The sequence below is a fragment of the Dipodomys spectabilis genome, unplaced genomic scaffold (assembly GCF_019054845.1).
Source record: "Dipodomys spectabilis isolate Male_0828 unplaced genomic scaffold, ASM1905484v1 ptg000657l, whole genome shotgun sequence".
Lineage (NCBI taxonomy): Eukaryota > Metazoa > Chordata > Mammalia > Rodentia > Heteromyidae > Dipodomys > Dipodomys spectabilis.
In genome coordinates this window covers 466099-487265 of record NW_024871334.1, presented here as the reverse complement: position 1 = coordinate 487265, position 21167 = coordinate 466099, and the positions used below count along the sequence as shown (strand labels likewise).

General features: G+C 49.1%; 2 pseudogenes and 1 gene segment (V, D, J or C); all 3 read right to left on the bottom strand.

Moving 5' to 3' along the window:
- Positions 1–1209: 1209 nt before the first annotated feature.
- On the bottom strand, positions 1210–1690 carry LOC122101396. The segment is given in 2 exon segments: positions 1210–1541; positions 1645–1690. Coding segments are annotated over 2 exon segments (378 nt in total).
- Positions 1691–4689: 2999 nt separating this feature from the next.
- Positions 4690–5268, bottom strand: LOC122101395 (annotated as a pseudogene).
- A 1153-nt stretch (positions 5269–6421) lies between these two features.
- LOC122101394 lies at positions 6422–18504 on the bottom strand (annotated as a pseudogene).
- Between the last annotated feature and the right edge of the window lie 2663 nt (positions 18505–21167).

The following is a 21167-nucleotide window of genomic DNA, read 5'->3' as shown; positions in this document are numbered from 1 at the left end:
TCCAGAGGAGAGAGAAGGAGATGTGTGAGAATGAGTGTCTCTGCGTGAGAAACTAAACTAGTTAAAAAGCCAGTTGGGACAAATTCTGTCCTCCATGTGTCCAGTTCTGCAGGCCTGGAAGGCCGAGAGACCAGTGAGGCTCATGGTCAGTGACACCGCTCTAATCTGTTCACCACGTGCATTCCAAGCTCTGTGCTGACCAGGAAAACCCAGCCACGTCTGCCGGGCTTCACCGGGGCTTCAGCAGAGACCCTACTTTCCTCAGGATGAGATTCTGCTGACCAAATCAGTCACTTCCGTCAACACAAGGATGGTGTATGTTTCATTCATGGGACGAGGTTTGTTGTCATTTTAAATTCACAGCAGAATCCAGAACTCTCTGTATTCATGTTTATTGGCCTGTGTAGGTTGTACAAGGAACCACATTATAACTCTCTATACCCACACATGGTGTCCCTTGACAAACGCAGCTCCTCCGGCCTCCGCCTCCTCCCCTGCCTCCTTCAACAACCTCATCAGGTTCCATTTTCTATTTGTATTCATGCGTATCAAGTATTTGGACCCAACTTAATATCCACTTCCTGCTTCACTTGCTCTGTTCTTCTGAGTGGACACACCCCAAACTAGAATGATTGGGAGATGTCTGGGAGGAAGAAGAGGGTGGAGTATGTTCAAGATCAAATAATATGAAAGTATATTTTGTCTGGGCATGAAGATGGTGTAAGGCAGCTCACAAACGCTGTAGAAAAATAGAGGGATAAGGAGAATGTGGAAAGAATAACGGACAGGATTAATCCACCTACAGTGTAATACATGCCATGTGAGCTCCGATGCTGAAACTCCTTTACATCATGATTAACCAGTGAGGAAAATGGAGGCAGGGACTGGCTGTGTTGTGGACATCGCAGGAGAGGTGGATCCTAAATCTAGACAGCAATCCTTAACCACCATTGGACAGAGACGCAGCTCCAACACTCAGGCAGCTGGCCTTTGACCCTGCCTGCTGCTCCTGAGGTCCTGTGCTTCCTGTGTGCTGAGCTCTCTCTGCTCCTGACTGTCCTATGCTTCCTGTGTGCTGAGCTCTCTGCTCCTGAGGTCCTGTGCTTCCTGTGTGCTGAGCTCTCTCTGCTCCTGAGGGTCCTATGCTTCCTGTGTGCTGAGCTCTGTGCTCCTGAGCACCTGTGCAGGAGGTTTGTGTCTGGGCTACCACTAAAGTTCCTTCACGGTGTCTCTGGCACAGTAATACACAGCCGTGTCCTCCACTTTCAGGCTGTTCATTTGCAGGTAAGTCATGCTTTTGGAATCATCTCTGGAGATAGTGAACCGGCCTTTCACAGATGCAGCATATTCTGTTGTGTAACCATTAGCTTTTTTTCTAATTAAACCAACCCACTCCAGCCCCTTTCCTGGGGTCTGGCGGATCCAGTGCATGTAGTAATTACTGAAGGTGAATCCAGAGGCTGTACAGGAGAGTCTCAGGGACCCCCCAGGATGCACCAAGCCTCCCCCAGACTCCACCAGCTGCACCTCACACTGCACACCTGCAAACACAGAGAATCCTGGTCAGCAATGGTCACACAATCCACGGTTCCTCCCACTCATGTCCATTTGCACACTCAGTATCCCTTGCTCCCCATGAATCACCTTTCAACAGAGCAACAAGGAGAACCCAGCGCAGCCCCAGCTCCATGGTGGTGGTCTGTGCTCAGTCACTGGTGGAATCAGCTCACAGAGCTCAGGTCAGGGCTGGGCTGGTTTTCATGGGCAGAGGGACGTCCTATTTGCATGTCCTCTGCTATAAAGCAGCTCTGGGGCAGAAGTCTCAGGAGGCTAGTGCACAGAGGTGGAAGGCAGGTGGAAGGCAGAGTTTGTTAGATGAGTGAATCAACTGTGAAATGTCTCTAATCAATTGGCTTCAACATTAAACACTAAGTGAATATGAAGTTCTTTAAAGAAGCTTAATTCTCTTTCAGTTAGTCAAGATTGCTGAGCCATTTGATTTTTAAAAATTGTATTTCTCTTTTCCTTTTGAATTCTTTCTTACTGTGTTTGTATTTGGGAGGATGAAGGGGACATATGAAAGGTAGAACAAGGATGAACTAAAAAACAGTGATACTCATCAGACACTGTGTGCAAAATGAATTGGGCCTGAACTCTGGGCCTGGGCGCTGTCCCTCATCTCTTCAGCTCAAGGCCAGTGCTCTACCACTTGAGCTACAGTGCCACTTCTGCCTTTTTCTGATTTTGTGGTGCTGAGTAATTGAATCCAGGGCCTCACGCATGCAAGGCAAGCACTCTACCACTGAGCCACCTTCCCAGCCCCAAAATGTATATCTTATGGATGGGGAACAGGAGGAAAGGATTGGGAGAGAGGGACAGAGGGGAAGAACGGTTCATAAAGAACTGCACTGATGGTATCTGATTCACCTAACTGTAACCGCTCTGTATTTCAGCTACACAAAAAACAGTTTTTAAAAATTAAATAAAGCATAAAACACATTGATTAAAGGTGTTGCCGTTCAGTGAGGCAGTTTATGAACACACTGAGGCTTGATCAACATTGCCCCTTTCAACATTCCTGCCCACCCCTCCACCTCCTCTTCCCTCTCTCTGGTTAATGTTCAGGACATGTATGCTGACATCATTGAACAAAGCAGTTCATGGATTCAAGGCATGTGGATCTGAGTCATTCCTTCCTCACCTGTCCCCTTTGACCCACCCTTAGCTCAGTGTTCTCAATTCTGTGGCATACGCACTGTATTCTTGCCTGTGTTCTCCACGTTGTCTACATCATTCTTCTACCATTTGCCCCTCATCTCTCCACTCCCAGTACCCTCTTTCTGGTGCTTACTTTGTTGGTCTTTGACTTAGTCTTTGTGAAGAGCTGTACTCTTTGATCTCTCCATAGAGTCTATTGTATGTGTCTCCCAGTGAGACGTATAACAACAGCAGGAGAGGACCATGAGCATCGTTGTTCTGGGAAGCAGGGATGACCTGAGCTCTCTGCTCTTACTGCACATGGAGCACTGCTCTCATCTGCGCACATTGTGAGAAACCTGTCAGCCAGGAAGGTCACCACGCTAGACCCAGGTCCCCACCGCCACATTGGCCACCTTCCTCCCTTGTCTCTGAAGAGCCTTTTCTCCAGGCCTTTACACAAACACAGCCTTGATACTGAGGCCTGCCAGCCTGGCTTTTGAGTGACCCAGGACTGGAAATACCCCCGGTAGATCAATGCCGCACATTAAAAGCCAAGCCTCTTGAAGGTTGCAGTGGAGGTGTTGTGTGGATGGAATGAAATTCTTCACTAATTCCTCTCTGGCAACCTGGATCTGAGTGGGAACAGCCTAGAGAGGATGAATTCCACCACAGAGGCAGCGTCTGCAGCAGGCTCTGCGGGAGGTTCTAGATCTCTTCCTGATGTCCAGTCACAGGAGCTCCCACCCACCCTGCACCTCCACAGCCCACGAGCTCCAGGAGGACCTGGCCCCAGCCGGTCCTCAGTCCCATGTGCACAGGCTCAAGACAGTGAGGTGATGCAGGTGAAATCCCAAGTGACGACTGTTTTTACACTCATCCATGTGCCCTTAGCTACAGATTTCCCCTGAGCTTCCCGCCAGAGTCCATAGAGAGGAGGACAGGACAGTCCAGGGCATGCAGCCTGGGGACACCAGTGAGTTCTTCCCAGGCATGCAGGAGCCAGGGCCACAGCCTCATTGACCTCCAGGTCCCGGTACTGGGCCTGGGGTCTAGAAACTGAATACAGGCCACGTCTGCAGGGGATTAATGAGAAGGACAGGTGTGGACAACACAGAGACAATTAAGAACACATGAGTCCTTCTAGGATAAAGCAGCAACCAGATCCAGAACTATGGCTGCGAATCTCATCCAACCTCGTCATCTACAGCATGTGTAGAAAGGGACGGAGGCAGAGGAGCTGGTGGGGGTCACTGGGCCTCTGCAGGTAGCCACAGCTCAGCGGTGCCCACGACTTGGCTCAGTGGGTCACAGAGCAGCCCTGGTCCTGACCGATGGCCCCTCACATGTCACCAGCAAGAGGAAAGGGGACAACGGGATCAAAGCCGGGCTGGACACTGGGCTGTGTGAGCAGAACGGTGGGCCTTGAAATCCATCAGTGACATGGAGGCCCTCGCTCTGCACAACATCCCGTGCACTCCGACCTGAGGATAAAGACTGACCTAGCCAGGGAGTCCACTGCGTCTCTCCCGAGTCTGAGAGGAAAGGACTGAGCAGGGATCTTGACCTTCCTCAGATTTGACCCCAGTGATCTCAGCTGTGTCCACCGACTGTGCATGGTGCTGTGTCTGGTCCTCTCAAGGATGCATCATCAACCAGAACAGAACCATGACAATGGAAGACAGACCAAGCTGTGTGCTGAGGGGTTGGAGAGCAGTAATAACACAGTGGACAGCTCTGTGGGAGACGGTGCGTCCTGTGGAGAGGCCAGGCACACAGAGGAGTCAGGGCCTGAGCTCCACAGCTGCTCCTGTGACTGCCATGACCTCAGTGTGTGCCCAGCGCCCCCTGCTGGTGCTGACTGAGCATGACCTCAGTGTGAGCCCAGCGCCCCCTGCTGGTGCTGACTGAGCATGACCTCAGTGTGAGCCCAGCGCCCCCTGCTGGTGCTGAGCGCCCTGCAGGGAGGTTTGTGTCTGGCCCACACTGGATTTACTGCGCTGTGTGTCTAGCACAGTAATAGACAGCTGTGTCCTCCACTCTAAGGCTGTTCATCTGCAGGTAAAGTGTGTTCTTGCTGTTGTCTCTGGAGGTGGTGAAGCGTCCCTTCACGGATCCTGCATACTGTATATCACTACTACTACCACTGATGTATGAGAGCCACTCAGGCCTCTTCCCTGGAGTTGGCGGAGCCAGTGCATGTATTAATCACTGAAGGTGAATCCGGAGGCTGCACAGGAGAGTCTCAGGGACCCACCAAGCTGCACCAAGCCTCCCCCAGACTGCACCAGCTGCACCTCACACTGCACACCTGCAAACACAGAGAATCATGGTCAGCAATGGTCACACACATCCATGGTTACTCCCAGTCAGCATCCCTTGCTCCTCATAAATCACCTTTCAACAGAGCAACAAGGAGAACCCAGCGCACCCCCAGCTCCATGGTGCTGGTCTGTGCTCAGTCACTGGTGGAATCAGCTCACAGAGCCCAGGTCAGGGATGGGCTGGTTTTCATGAGCAGAGGGACGTCCTATTTGCATGTCCTCTGCTATAAAACAGCTCAGGGGCAGAAGTCTCAGGAGGGCAGTGCACAGAGGAGATGTAGGTTGACAGCAGAGTTTGTTAGATGAGTGGATAAACTATGAAATGTACATAGTTGGTCCAATGTCTCTAATCAATTGACTTCAAGAAAAACCATTGATTGAATCTGAGTTTCTTTAAGGAAGTTTAACTACTTCCATTAGACAAGATTGCTGGGCCATTTGCTTTTCAAAAAATATTTCCCTTTTCCTTTTGGGTCGTTTGTTACTGTGTTTGTATTTGGGATGGTAAGGGGGTCACATTAAAGCTGGAAAATGGATGAACAAACACAACAGTGATACTCACCAGGCACTGTGGAAAATGAACTGGAAATCTTATGGGTGGGGACAGGAGGGAACGATTGGGAGAGAGGGACAGATGGTACCTGATTCACATAACTAACCATGCTGAACATCAACTGCACAAAAATTTTCTTAAAAACTTAAATAAAAAATGAAATAAAACATTTTGATCTTTAAGTCACTCTATGAAGGCATTGCTGTTCAGTGAGGCAGTTTATGAACACACTGAGGCTTGATCAACCTTTCAACATTCCTGCCCACCCCTCCACCTCCTCTTCCCTCTCTCATGTTCAGGACATGTATGCTGACATCATTGAACAAAGCAGTTCATGAATACAAGGCATGTGGATCTGAGTCATTCCTTCCTCACCTTTCCCCTTTGACCCACCCTTAGCTCAGTGTTCTCAATTCTGTGGCATAGGCACTGTATTCTTGCCTGCGTTCTCCACGTTGTCTCCTTCATTCTTCTACCATTTGCCCCTCATCTCTCCACTCCCAGTACCCACTTTCTGGTGCTTACTTTGTTGGTCTTTGACTTAGTCTTTGTGAAGAGCTATACTCTTTGATCTCTCCGTAGGGTCTATTGTATGTGTCTCTCAGTGAGACATATAACAACAGCAGGAGAGGACCATTAGCATCGTTGTTCAGGGATGACCTGAGCTCTCTGCTCTTATTGCACATGGAGCACTGCTCTCATCTGTGCACATATATATTGTACTGTGTACAGGTGTGCACACAGTGTAGAAGTGCACACACGAGGTCTCACACATATATATTGTACAATGTACAGGTGTGCACACAGTGTGGACGTGCACACATCAGGTCTCACTCATATATACATTTTACTGGGTACAGGTGTGCACACATAGTGTAGGCTTGGACACATAAGGTCTTACCCCCACCCCCGTGGTACTAGGCAATCCTAGTAGCCCCATGTGTGGGGCTCTCCCAGGCTGGATTTTGACGGAGCTTTGTCACCTGTAGTACTGAGCACAGGGTCACCCCACAGGTCAGTTAGGCTTTGCCTCTCTGGGGTGCTGAGCCCATAGTTCTGAGGACGCTGTCCAGTGGTCTTCCTGCGCTGTCCCCATTTCTCTCATTGTCTCTGCCTGTCCTCAGCCACCCATGAATCAGATGGTCTCCACACATCCACCTTGGATTCTTCGCCCTGCAGAGAGACCGTGTGACACTCCGAGGCCCGAGTTCTGTACAGGGTCAGCACTGAGCCCCACGCTGCCAGGACACAGGAGTCAGCCCTGGGAAGACTGAGGTGGCCACATGGGCACGCAGGGCAGTGTGGAGGGGGTCTGTCCAGGGCATCCTGGGCGGCACGGTGCCCACACCATTCATGCCCCGCTCTGCCCTCATCCTGAGCCCTGCGTCTGTGATGGAGTGGCTGCTCCAAGGCTCCTTTCAGGTCTTGGCTCAAGGAGCTGCACTTGGCTTCCTCTTTCCATCACAGTCTCTTATCAGAGCTCCTGGACCACTCCGGTGTTCATGCCGAAGCTCATCTCTCTGCTCTGTCGGGTTTTCTGTTTACTTCTTTTTTCCAGGTAGTCCTGGACCTTGAACCTGGTCCCAGACTCCTTCCTTGAGCTCCGTTTGCTCAAGACTAGCACTCTACCATCAGAGCTAGCACCACGCCTGGCTTTGTCTGTGATTAATGGGAGATCAATGTCTCATGGAATTTCTGGCATAGGGCGATTTTGAACTGTGATCCTCAGATCTGAGCCTCCTGAAAGCTAGAATGACAGGTGTGAGCCACCAGTGTTGGGCCACTTTTTCTTTTCAAATTAGCTTCATTGTAACAAATTATGGGTTTCCTTATGACATTTTCACACGAGTGTGTAATGCACTTTGATTGCACCCTCTCCTGCCCTGATCAATCTTGCTGGCTTCCGCATGCTATTGCCATTCCAATTTTATATTCATGCTTTTGATCTTCTCCAGATCTTTATTCCACCTATGAGACAAAAACGCAGCATTATTCCTTTGGTGTCTGGCTTATTTTCATCAACAAAGTGTTCTCTATTTTTTCAATTTTCCTTCTAGTGATGTAAGTTCATTCCTCTTTATAGCTGAGTAATTCCATTCTGTATATGTCATTACTCTTTATAGCTGAGTAATTCCATTCTGTATACATAATTTCTAGGTTCATCCATTGAGGAATCCATTGAAGGGACCCAGTCTGATCCCCAAACCTTTCCTATGTGGACAGTTCTAGACAAACACAACTGTGTCATCACTATATCATAGACTGCCCGAGACCCCTTGGGTGTGTGCAGGAGTGAGGAGAAGGATCATGGTGGCTTGGCTTTTAGTTTGTGGAGGGTTTTCCATTCTGAGTCCCATAGTGTACTCGCTCACATTCTGAGGGCACCGTGGAAGGTTTCTATTCCTGCATCTTTGCCAGTTCTTGTTTGTTTTCTTGATGATCACCAGGGTACAGTTGGAATGCAGTGCAGTCATGATGTGCATTTTGTTTATGGCTGAGGATATTGAATATATTTCATGTGTTATTGGCCATAGGACATTCTTATTTTGAGGTCTGACAACTTCCTATACATATTTATTAATTAAATCATGTGTACTGGTGTTTAGTTATTTGAGGGCTTCATATATCCTGGAAATTCATCCTCTGTCAGATCCATGTATGCCCAAGATTTCTTCCCCTTCTGCATATTGTGTGTTTACTGTAGGAATTTAATGTTATTCTTTCCTCCGTGGCAAAATGTGAATTAAGTCTTGTCCACTTCCAGCACTACTTCTTTTGCTCAAGGTCTATGGTACTTCCACGTGACACTTAACATCACTTTCATTTTCCATTTCTGGGAAGAAGGCCATGGGGCTTTTGATGGAGGTTGATCAAGTCTGTAGACTGCTTTGGGGGATACAGCCATTTACACAATGACTGTTCTGTCAATCTGTGTAATGTAAAGTCATTCTATTCCCTTGATTGATATGAGTGTTCCCTTCAGTTCCTTACATCAGTGTTTTATAAATGTCACTGTAGAAACCTTTATCCTCCTGGGTATATTTATTCCCAGGCACTTAATTTATCTTCTGAGGCCCTTGTGAATGGCTGCTTTCCTGATTTCTTTCTCTCTATGTTACAGGTACATGAGAAGTAACTGGTTTTTAGTGCTGATTTCCTTTGTTGTATTGCTGAAAGTACTTCTCACATCCAAAGGTTTTAGGTGGGATCTTTTGTTCATTCAGCAATGAGGGTATTTTAACAGCATCATTACTTTGTTATCCCTTGCTTGACACACAGGCAGATGAGAGAATACTGTTGTTGTGAATAGCACCTTGAAAAGAATGAGTAAAAAGGAATTGAGGCAGTCAGAGGAAACATTCTTCTATCTCCATAGTGAGTGGTCTAATCTGTGTGATCTCTACTGTACATAGGGAAGCACTGTTCTATCTCCATAGTGAGTGGTCTAATCTGTGTGATCTCTACTGTACATGGGGAAGCTCTGTACTGTCTCCATAGTGAGCTGTCTGATCTGCCCTCTTCTTGCACTACAAGCCATGGAGTCAGAGGTCTCAGCTCCTAAGAGAGGATTTCACTGTAGACTCTTCAGTGTCTTTATGCTGAGAGCTGTTAGGGGAGCAATGTTTACTCCACAAATTAGTCCCTGCTGCAATCAATTTCTCTCCCATTCAACCACCTGTCAACATCTTGGTGAAAATATTCTGCAGATGAGCAAAGTTCCCTTTCCAACCTTTCCCAGCTCTAAATCACAACCTCCACCACAGGCTGTGTGCAGCTAGTGCTGCTGTCTGGTGAGCAGGAGCAGCTTCTCTCTGAGTTTCTGACGCCTTCTGGATGTGGTTTCCTCACCGAGTCTTGCACAGTACTACACAGCCATGTCCTCGGCCTTCAGGCTGCTGATCTGCAGATGTGCTGTGCTGACAGAGGTTCTGGGAGAAGATGAATAGTCCTTTGTAGCCTTCAGCGTAGGCTGGATTTCCAGTGTTAGTGTTGATCCACCCCATCCACTGCAGGCCACCTCTTGGCTCCTGCCGCATCCAGTTAATAGCATAGCTTGTGAAGGTGTATCCAGAAGCATTGCAGATCTTCATGGCCTCTCCAGGCTTCTTCAGCTCAGGCCCAGATTGCACCAGCTGCACCTGGGTGTAGGTTCCTATAAAGGAGACACTGGAGTTAGGGCAGGGAGCTACTCCGTGTCCTCGGCAGCCCTGGCCTGGGGTCCTCACCTGGGGCCACCATCAGCAGGAGAATGAGCCTCCACGTCCACTCCATGCTGTGGGGATGTGGACCGAGTGGCTCTGGAGACTGGAGGGCCAGGCCCGTGTGTGTGTGTCAGAGGAGCCTGGCCTTTCTACTCTGTGGGCCTGGGAGATTTGCATATGGCCTTGCCCTTAAGCACCTGCTGGGCTAATATACCCCATGGACATCCTGACTCCTTAGACCCAGGCACAGATCCCACCCCAGCGGAAGTGCAAATGGCCTCTGTGGTGGGTAGAAGATCGAGATGTTCTCATGAGTTCCCTCTGTTCTGTCTGATGTCAGATCTATGAACTGGGATGGTGGGACCCAGTCAGCCCACAACCACCACCACCCAGGACCGACAGCCCCCCTGGCCCACGGATGGCTTTCCACAAGTCATGAGTGGAGGAGGTGAGAGCAGGAGGGAGACCCGATGACGTCATCTCCTTCTTGAGAAGATCCACCATTTCCCGATGGCCAGGAGTGTCCACTGTAGGTTCCCATGAATCTGTGCTGTCTATGTGAGGACAGCGTCCTGAGAAGCACGCTGAGCTTCCTTCAGTTTAACCATGCAGGATTGAGCGTCCCTGGTGCTTGTTTTGTTGGGGCTCCGTCCAGGCTGCTCATGGAGGGCTCCACTTGGGGAAGGAGGCTGGGCCTCACCTGTGAAGGGGCTCGCCGCCATCGCCCGTCCGCCGTCCTCCCGTCCTTCCCGTGCACGGTCGCGTCCTGTGACCGAGCAGGAGGACGCGGCGGCCGTGCTCGCCGCCCGGGGCCGCCACCGCCTCCAGACGAGGAGCCACAGGGACCGCGGGAAGACGCGCCCCGGCGAGGGGAGCCCACGGCGCACGCGCAGCCCAGTGCGGCTGCGCACTCGTGAAGGAGGGAGCGCGGGTGATGACGTCAGCCGGGCCCTGCTGCGCGCGCACCGGGCCCACCCGGGTCTGTGAGCGCGGCCTGGGCGGGAGGACGGAGGCCGGTCCTGTCAGCGCGGGCTCCGGAGTCTGCGGTCACCGCTCCACAGCCGGGCCCAGTCTGTGCTCAGCAGGAAGCCCGGAGTCTCTGTGCTGACCCTGCGGGAGAGCACGCCCCCGAGCCCTGAGCGCTCCAGACCCGCCTGGCCTGTGCGGAGCCAGCTCTGCCTGAGCCGGAGCCTGGGCCTCGCTGCGCTGTCAGGCCCTGCCTGCGTTCAGATGGAAGCAGCCCAGCCTCTGCGTCCGAGCAGCAGCGCAGGGGAGACACCAGCTGGGGTCCTGGAGCCCTGGGAGGGTGGAGGCCAGACCCCAGGGCCACCTCCTCACCACACCTGCAGCTGACGCGGCTCAGCGCCTGCTGGCCCAGGCCGCTGCACCTGTGTGTCTGGGCCCCACTGGCTCCTCTCACTGTGCCCTGCGCAGTGACACAGGGCCGTGTCCTCGGTTCTCAGGCTGCTCATTTGCAGGTCCAGCGTGCTTCTACTGTTGTCTCTGGAGAGGGTGAACCGCCCTTCACAGACTCTGCGTACCATGTGCTACCACCCCCTGGATCAATTCCTGCAACCCACTCCAGCCCCTTCCCTGGAGCCTGGCGGACCCAGTCCATGTAGTAACCACTGAAGGTGAATCCGGAGGCTGCACAGGAGAGTCTCAGGGACCCCCCAGGCTGCACCAAGCCTCCCCCAGACTCCACCAGCTGCATCTCACACTGCACACCTGCAAACACAGACAATCCTGGTCAGCAATGGTCACACACATCCACAGTTTCTCCCACTCGTGTCCATTTGCACACTCAGTATCCCTTGCTCCCCATGAATCACCTTTCAACAGAGCAACAAGGAGAACCCAGTGCACCCCCAGCTCCATGGTGCTGATCTGTGTTCAGTCACTGGTGGAATCAGCTCACAGAGCTCAGGTCAGGGATGGGCTGGTTTTCATGGGCAGAGGGACGTCCTATTTGCATGTCCTCTGCTATAAAGCAGCTCTGGGGAAAGGTCTAGAGATTCCGCTCCTAGAGCAGAGGTGACTGTGCTGGAGGAGTTTGGTGACAATGGTTACCTTGGAGACATCATGACACATTGACCACGCACTGTGGTTCACACTGTACCTGCAGGTCCTTGGGAGCCTGAGGCAGAGTGTGAGAACACTGAGAGCTGTCTGGGGTGCAGAGGGACACACATGTCCTCACACTCTTCCACTGTGCCTGGTGACCGTTCTGTCAGCATTTCTGATCACACACAAAACACAAAGTGCAACACGGGTGTGACCTCCTTGTGCACAGGCAATAGTGTAAAACAATGTTGAATTGTTTCCACACTGTCAGCAGCGTCTCCCGTGGTATGAGCTCCATGCCTGGTCTGGGCCTGCACAGCCAAGGAGGGCCCACAGTTCCTGCTGTGTTCCAGGAGAATGGTGCTCATCTGTGAGCTCTGCAAAGCCTCCTTCCTGAGCCGAGATCAGGTGTGGCTTTGTCACACTTTACTTCATTCTGACCATCAAACAAGAAAGCCTGGATTCAGGCAGATCCTTGATAGTGGGCTCTGGTGTATCATTTCTCACGGTCAATCTTTGGTGTTTGTTTTTGTCAGTCATATGCACTCTGCACTTCTGACAGTTTCCCATGTATTGTATATTGCCATAACATCAATGAGTCACGACATGTAACATACACTGCTCATAGGTAAATGCTGATTTGGTAACTTGTGATAAATTATTTTCATGTTCTTCACATTGTTTTATCAATCGTTTGATTTCTTATTTGCTTGCAAATTTGTACCCAACTTTCGTTCTCCGTGTAATCCTGTCTTTCCTCCATCCTTCCTCATTCTCTAGTAACCAACACTTCCTTTTCTGTTCTATGCAGTGTATTTCTTCTAGACATAATGTGATACTGGTGTTTCTATGGTTGGTTTATTTCCTTTAAGCTAACTTCCTTTAGCTTATCACAAATGGCAGTGTTTCTTCCTTTCTGTGTGAGTACTGTTCCATTGTCCACACCTATCCCATTTCCTTTATCTGTTCTCTTGTTGAACCTTTACTTTAATCTCAGGCCCTTCCTCAAATTAAATGTGTAAAAAATACCCACAATACAACTTAAAACTTTGGAGTTTGCATTCTCAGCAGAACTCCTCCCCACACTTTACCAGAAGACAATCTTTTATATTCTTCTGTGTTTGTGATAACAGTCATGCTGACTTGTCAGTCGTGGGGCTTAGACTCTGGGCTTGGGTGCTGTCCCTGCGCTCTTCAGCTCAAGGCAAGAGTTCTACTGCTTGAGCTAGTGTTGCACTTTTAGTTTTCTAATGGTTTATTAGAGATCAGAATCTCACAGACTTTCCTGCCTGAGCTTGCTTTGAACCACGATCCTCAGATCTCAGCCTCCTGAGTAGCTAGGATTAAAGAGGACAGCCACCAGCACCCAGATCATTTATCTTTTTAAAGAACTGTCAATGCAGGTCTTCTGATCATTATTTCACTGGGTTCTAGAGTTGTCTTTTGTTGTTTCCTTGAGGCCTTTGTTTCCATGATACAATGTGGATAGTAAATCATTTTACAGACATTATCACTACTATAGTTATGATGAAGCTTTACTCTTTTGACATTATTTCATGTTGCTGAAGAGGTGGCTCCCAGCAATCTCTTTGTGCCTTTACATCTTTATTTTACGCTGTTGCTGTCATATGGAGTAGGAGTGCAGTCACAGGAATGAGCGTGTAGTCTACATTTTAACGTCAGACTCTGGCAGCACCAAGTTCACTTCTCTCCCTTCCCTGTGTGTCACAGGTGGACATGGATTAAGGGAGTGCTGGTTCTCCCCTCTCATGCATTCAGTGAGCGGTTCTGACCTGCTGTGTGTGCAGAGGAGGAACTCACCTTCCTCTGCCCCAGGCTGAGGTGAAAACCCAAGAACCTGTCCTTTCTAGGCTCTCCCAAGTCATTTCACAGTTTTCTGAGAGGCTTCTCTGGTCTTTCCATAATGTCACCAACCCTTTCCTCCTCTCTGTATTTATGTGTGCGGGATTATCAGACATGATATCCACACTGAATATTGGTCTGATCTCGGTCTTTGCCTTGCACCATATGGATTGGGGCCTTGGCAAGAATATTGCCACCACGGACTCTGTCCTTAGCTTTGAAGGGTCCTCTGCTCCCACAGACTCATCAGTGATGGAAATTACAGTATTTCCCTCTTCCCTGTGTGAGTGTGTGTGCAGATTATCAGACATGACATCCATATCCAGTGTTGGTCTTGTCTCTGCCTTGTGTGGCTTTATAGACAATCTGTGTTGCAGGAGAAGTTCTGTGGCTGTGGTACCATGGAACTCTGTCCCGATATCGGTTGCTGACTATTAAGTCCCTGGTGATAAGCTCACTCCCGTGCTAAGTTGTTCTGGGCCATTTCTGCCCTGAAGCAGGACCCTGGGCCTCGCTGCTCTGTCACACACCTGCCTGTTAAATTGTCTTGCATTAATTAAACGCTGAAGAGAAGGGTATGCTGTTTACTGAATTTTATCATTACACATTACATTAGCATATCAAATTACTAAGATCTCTCTCCTAAATGTGTTATGTCAATTTAAAAGTATACAAATGTATCTTAGTGGTAGAGCACTCAACATAAATGATGTTTAGGTTCAAATTATAGGAGGAAATATAATTGTGCATGAATGGGGAGAAAGTTTAAATTGGTGACACTGATGGACCCATGTTGATCAAACTGATTTCTTTCTTTTTATATCTTTGTTGGTGGTGGGGGTTGAAGTCACAATGGGGGCACTGTCTGTGAGCTCCTTTGCTCAAGGTTAATGCTCTACCACATTGCGAGACAGCACCATGCGTCTTTTTTTTCTTTTTGCTTATGTGGTGCTGAGGAATTGAACCCAGGGCCTCAGGCATGCAAGGCAAGTGCTCTACCACTGAGCCACCTTCCCAGCCCGTCCATGTGGTTTTTGAGTGGGTAATTGGAGGTAAGAGTCTCGTGAGGTGCAGCATTATTTACCATAGCTAAGATATGGAACCAACCCAGATGCCCCTCAGTAGATGAATGGATCAGGAAAATTTGGTATATATACACAATGGAATTCTATGCCTCCATCAGAAAGAATGACATTGCCTCATTTGTTAGGAAATGGAAAGACTTGGAAGCAGTTATATTAAGTGAAGTAAGCCAAGCCCAAAGAAACATAGGTCCCATGGTTTCCCTTATCTGCAATATCTAGTATATGTATGAGTCAAGCCAAAAAAATCAGATAAGGTGATGTTAGGGAAATGAACCCTTAGATATGTATTTAAATGTTTTTTTCTTTCATGCATTTGTTTCTAATGCATTTATAAGATTATTTCTTTGTTGCTTTGGATGTCCCTCCCGCACAGTATAACTCCTGCTTTCACTGTATTTGATGTCAGTATAATTTGTGGAGGGGAAGGGGAAAAACAAGTCATTTAAATAAGGATACAGGTGGACCCGTTGCAACAATGAGAAGTACAAGTTTTCATGTCGAAAACGACCTTTACAACTTTGATGGGGGGGGGGGGGAGGAGTGGGTATGGGGGGAGAGGGGCTGGGAAGGGATGTGAAAGGTAAACAAAGGAGGAGGCTACAATGATTGATAAGAAATGTACTCATTATCTTGCCCATGTAATTATAACCCCTCTGTACAGTATGTTCACAATAAAAAATTTAAAAAAAAAAGAGTCTCATGAGGACTTCTCTACCCAGGATATTTGGAACCATGATCCTCAGATCTCAGCCTCCTGAGTAGCTGGGATTACAGCCGTGAGCCTGGGATTTAAAAGCAGTCCTGTGAGACTGTCCTAAGACAGAATGCTCAGCTTCCAGGGGAGAATCCAGGAGAATCATGGAAAGCACCCGCCCTGCTTTCCACTCTCTTCTGAATCACCATCCAGATGTCTGCCTCTGCAGAAAGAAACTTACTATCTCAAAAACACACAGCGGTGAACAGTGCTGCAGGCCTGATTCTGCAGCAGATCATCGGATTAACAAGTGCAAAGCACGGAGTTCAAATCACTGCAACACAAACAGCAAATTAGGAGCTTAGCACCATCCTCCATTCTTCTAATTCCCTCCATCAGTGAGAATGCTCAGGGTTCCAAATGACAGATCGTGCTCAGAAGATAAGAAGACAGAAAGAGCCCAGGAATCATGAAAGTGTAAACAGCACCATTCAAACCACAGAGAAACAGAACCAAGAAGAAAAAGGTCTACAGTTTGAAGCCCACCTCCCAGTGTAAAGAGAGGCTGAGGTTGGCAGTGCTGTGAGCCAGGCAGCTGTGGTGGCTGCAGAGGGCAGGATGAAGGCTCCTCGTCCTCTGTGGATGGTCCCCATGACTGGAGACGGCTGCACTCGGCTCACTTCCTCATTTAAGCCTGGAGTCTTGGGACATCACATTGTCTTTTTGTTTCAGTTACATTTATTGGTCTCGTAGGTAAACACATTTCAGTCCCGAGCTGAGTATACTCTTGTTCGAGGGATTTTTAGTGCAATTGAGTCTGCATTGTCAACCATGTTGGAACAGCCCCTGAGAGACAGTCGGGCCTCCGTTAGACCCCTGGAAACCCCTGGGTGGGAGGGCTTTCCTCTCTGCCCTTGCCTCTGCCCCCTGCTGGGGACTGAGAGCTCAGGTGGTCCTCCATCCCCCTCCATCCTGAGGGTGTAGACAGAGTGGAAATGACCATCAGCAGCTGCCGTGCGCTGTGAAGCAGGAGTATCCACAGAGTGGACAGCACGGGAGGCTGAGGGGAAGAGGAAGGGAGGCCGCTCACCTGAGACAGGTGTGGGCATCAGGGAAGAAGGACGCAGGAAGTGGCAGTGCTCCACAGGAAGCTGATGGCTGATCCCATCTCATCCACACACAGGAAGTCCTTCCCTCCCACAGTGCGCCAGTGAGCACGTGAGGAAGAGGAAACAAAGGAAGGCAGGCATGTCCAGAGGGACTGTGGGGTGCTGGGGAGGTGTCCAGAGGGACCCTGGGAATGGGAGGAGGGAGTGGCACAGAACCTGACACCCAGCTCCCACCCAGCTTCTGGGGTGAGATCCAGGGCTGCTGGCCCTGAGCACCTCCACAGCTCAGGCTCAGGGTCTGGTGGACAGTCTCTCTCAGGGCTCACACTGACATCTCTTCCAGTCTCTTTCACAGTAATCCAAGGCTGGGTCCCCATGGTCACTGCGCTCAGCTCATGGACATCTGGTTCTTGGCGGCTGTGTCCTCAGACACTGTGACTGGACTCCTGAGAGACGGCTGCAGTTGAGGATGTGTCCGGTCCTTCCCAGCAGCTTCCCTGGGGCTGTGGGACCCTGCACCATCAGTAATGACAGCCAGTGCCACCTACATGGTGCAGGCAGAGACCGCATGCGGGCTTGGCTAGGCCAGCCTGTGACTCCTGCAGCTGCTGGGACAGGACATCTGAGGACAGAGAACCTCAGTGCCGGGCATGGGGAGACACGGTGTGTTCTGAGTTCGGATGCAGCGTCCTCATAACATCCTGACGGCATCCGGATGCCCTAAACCCAGGAATGGCCAGCAAGGAAACAAAGGCCTGCTTGGCATTCCAAGCATCAGGAAGATGTCTGTGACTCACAGGAAGTATTTCCAGGATCTGGAAGAGGCTGCGTGTAAACAAGTGAGTATGAGCCCAGTGTCGCTGTCTCATGCCTGCAAACCCAGGTACTCAGGAGGCTGAGATCTGAGGATGGTGGTTCAAAGCCAGCAAGTGCAGGAAATTCCCTGAAACTCTCAGGGACTTTATTGGAGAATAAACCACAAGAAAACCAGAAGTGGTCATGTGAGTTAAGCGGTAGAGCGCTTGCCTTGAGCTGATGAGTTGAGGGACAGCACCCAGGCCCAGAGTTCCAGCCCAAGGTCCTATCAAAAAAAAAAAAAAAAGTGAACAGTGAGTGTCTGCTCTTTCCTCTAGGAAGACGAAGGACAGCATGGGGAAGGTCAGATGGACAATGCTCAGGATCTCTGCAATGGAGAGAAACCCTGGAATTGGAGAGCAATGTCCTCACCTAGCAAGGAACCCTTAAGACCCTAGACAGCTCTGTGGGTGATGCTGCGTCCTGCGGAGAGGCCAGGCACACAGAGGAGTCAGGGCCTGCATGCTTCACAGCTGCTCCTGTGACTGCCATGACCTCAGTGTGTGCCCAGCGCCCCCTGCTGGTGCTGAGCGCCCTGCAGGGAGGTTTGTGTCTGGCCCACACTGGATTTCCTGCACTGTGTCTCTAGCACAGTAATAGACGGCCGTGTCCTCCACTCTCAGGCTGTTCATCTGCAGGTAAAGTGTGTTCTTGCTGTTGTCTCTGGACGTGGTGAAGCGGCCCTTCACAGAGTCTGCATACTGTATGTCACTACTACTACCACTGATGTATGAGAGCCACTCAGGCCTCTTCCCTGGAGCCTGGCGGATCCAGCTCATGTAGTAACCACTGAAGTCGAATGGAGGCAGCACAGGAGAGTCTCAGGGACCCCCCAGGCTGCACCAAGCCTCCCCCAGACTCCACCAGCTGCACTTCACACTGCACACCTGCAAACACAGAGAATCGTAGTCAACAATGGTCACACACATCCACTGTTCCTCCCATTCATGTCCATTTGCACACTCAGTGTCCCTTGCTCCCCATGAATCACCTTTCAACAGAGCAACAAGGAGAACCCAGCGCAGCCCCAGCTCCATGGTGGTGGTCTGTGCTCAGTTACTGGTGGAATCAGCTCACAGAGCTCAGGTCAGGGCTGGGCTGGTTTTCATGGGCAGAGGGACATCCTATTTGCATGTCCTCTGCTATAAAGCAGCTCTGGGGGAAGGTCTAGAGATTGGGCTCCCAGAGCAGAGGTGACTGTGCTGGAGGGGTTTGGTGACAATGGTCACCTTGGAGACATCATGACGCACTGACCACGCGCTGTGGTTCACACTGTACCTGCAGCTCCTTGGGAGGCTGAGGCAGAGTATGAGGACACTGAGAGCTGTCTGGGGTGCAGAGGGACACACATGTCCTCTCACTCTGCCATTGTGCCTCGTGATCGTTCTGTCAGCATTTCTGATCACACACAACACACCAAGTGCAAAATGCCTGTGACCTCCTTGTGCACATGCAAGAGTGTAAAACAATGGTGAATTTTTTCCACACTGGCAGCGTCTCACGTCGTATGAACTCCATGCCTGGTCTGGGCCTGCACAGCCAAGGAGGGCCCACAGTTCCTGGTGTGTTCCAGGAGAATGGTGCTCATCTATGAACTCTGGAGAGCCTCCTTCCTGAGCCGAGATCAGGTGTGGCTTTGCTGCACTTTACTTCATTCTTACCACAAATCAGGAAGGCCAGGGTTCAGGGTTCAGATGCTTGACAGTTGGCTCTGCTGTATCAGTTTCACAGTCTGGCTTTCTTGTTTGTTTTTGTGGTTCATATGCACTCTGCATTTCTGACAGTATCCCATGTATTGTATATTGTGATAACCTCAATGAGTCACTACATGTAACATACAGTGCTCATAGGTAAACACTGATTTGGTAACTATCGATAAAGTATTTGTGTGTTCTTCAAATTGTTTTGAAAACCATGGGATTCCTTATTTGCTTGCAATTTTTTTTAATTGTTGACATACCGTACAGGGTGGTTACAATTACATGGTCAAGACCATGAGTACGTTTCTTATCAAGCATTATTGACACCTCCTTTGTTTCCACTTCCCATCCCTTCCATTCTCTCCCTCCCACATCCCCCTCCCCCTTGCTCCTCCCTCCCCACCCCCACCCCCCCACACCCAGGCAAAAGTTGAAAAGTTTGTTTTTCAACATAACGTCTTGTACATCTCATTGTTGCAACGTGTCCACCTGGATCCCTATTTAAACGATTTTTTTCCCTTCCGCTCCACAAATTATACCAACATCAATTACAGTGAAAGCAGGGGTTATACTGTGGGGGAGGGACATACAAAGCAACAAAAAATCATCTTATAAATGTGTTAGAAACAATCGCAAGAAAGATAAATCATTTGAATCTTTATCTTGAGGTTCACTTTGCCTAACATCAACTTGTCTGGTAGTTTCTCTTTGTCTTAGACATATACTAGTTATAAGAAATAAGACATAATGTGATACTGGTGTTTCTATGGTTGGTTTATTTCCTTTAATCTAACTCTCTTTAGATCTATCACAAATGACAGTCTTTCTTCCATTCTGTGGGTTAGTTCTATTCCATTGTCCACACCTTTCCCATTTCCTTTATCTGTTCTTCTCTTGTTGGACCTCTACTTTAATCTCAGCCCTCCTCTGCTACGTTCTCCCTAGGATGTCCTGTGCTCCATGCTCCACTGCCCTGTCCATAATTTCTATCTGAGAAACATCAGAATGGCCTTTGCCATGCATCTTGCCAACTTCCCGTTCAGAACACGTAGCTATGAGCAGCTCAGCTCACAACAATGTTTGGGCAGTGATGATCAGGATATATAAAATTGTCCCACAGAATTATGGTGCAGATAAAACATTCCTATTATTAGTGACCTTGTGATTGTTGTAATATCATAGCATCACAAACCTTGGCATGTTCATGTAGATGATGGTAGCTAGCCTAGGCTGCTGCTAGTTGCCTATAATCTAGTAATACATTGATATATACAGTTTACATTTGATATGATAGTAAATGTGTTTCCTAATAGTCTTGAATTCTGTACATATGTTTCATTATGTCTCAATGTTTCTGGGAGATTTGTTAGCAGCATTTTCCGTTAGGCTTGGGTGGATTTGTGTTTTCATCTCTAGCCTTCCTCAGATCTGATCTTGGAGATCATGGCAAAGTCAGTTTCCCCAATGTGTTATTCTCTGTGCTTTGTTGAAGTGAAGTCTCCCTATGTTTAAGTAAACCTCACAGTGGAAAGCAGAACATCTGATCCAGACAGTCAAGGATGACTACAGACACAGACATGGAGAAGTCCCTGGGAGACTGTCAGGGGATGAGCAGAAGCAGGGTAGACACAGAGGAGAGCTGGGGCAGGAAGAGCAGAGGCAGGGCCAGTGCATTTGTTTACCAATTAATTAATTTAATCATTATTATAAAGGATATACATTGACAGTTACTGTTTACTATTCAATATGGATATACATTGTTAAATGACTAACATCTAAGTAGACACATGCTCTAAAGTATTGATGATTTTGTTTTGGTGAAATCTTTCCTTTCTTCATCTTTTTACAATGATTAGTGTTGTGCTACGAGATGCCAGTCCTCCTGATGAGTTTTCACATCCAAATGAGGACCCAAGACACCACAGTCTCCACATGGACAGAGTAATGGATGTCTCCTGGTGAGATGAATGATTTGTCTCCTCATCCACAAAAACGGTTTAGGGGAAAACCTCAAAACTCCC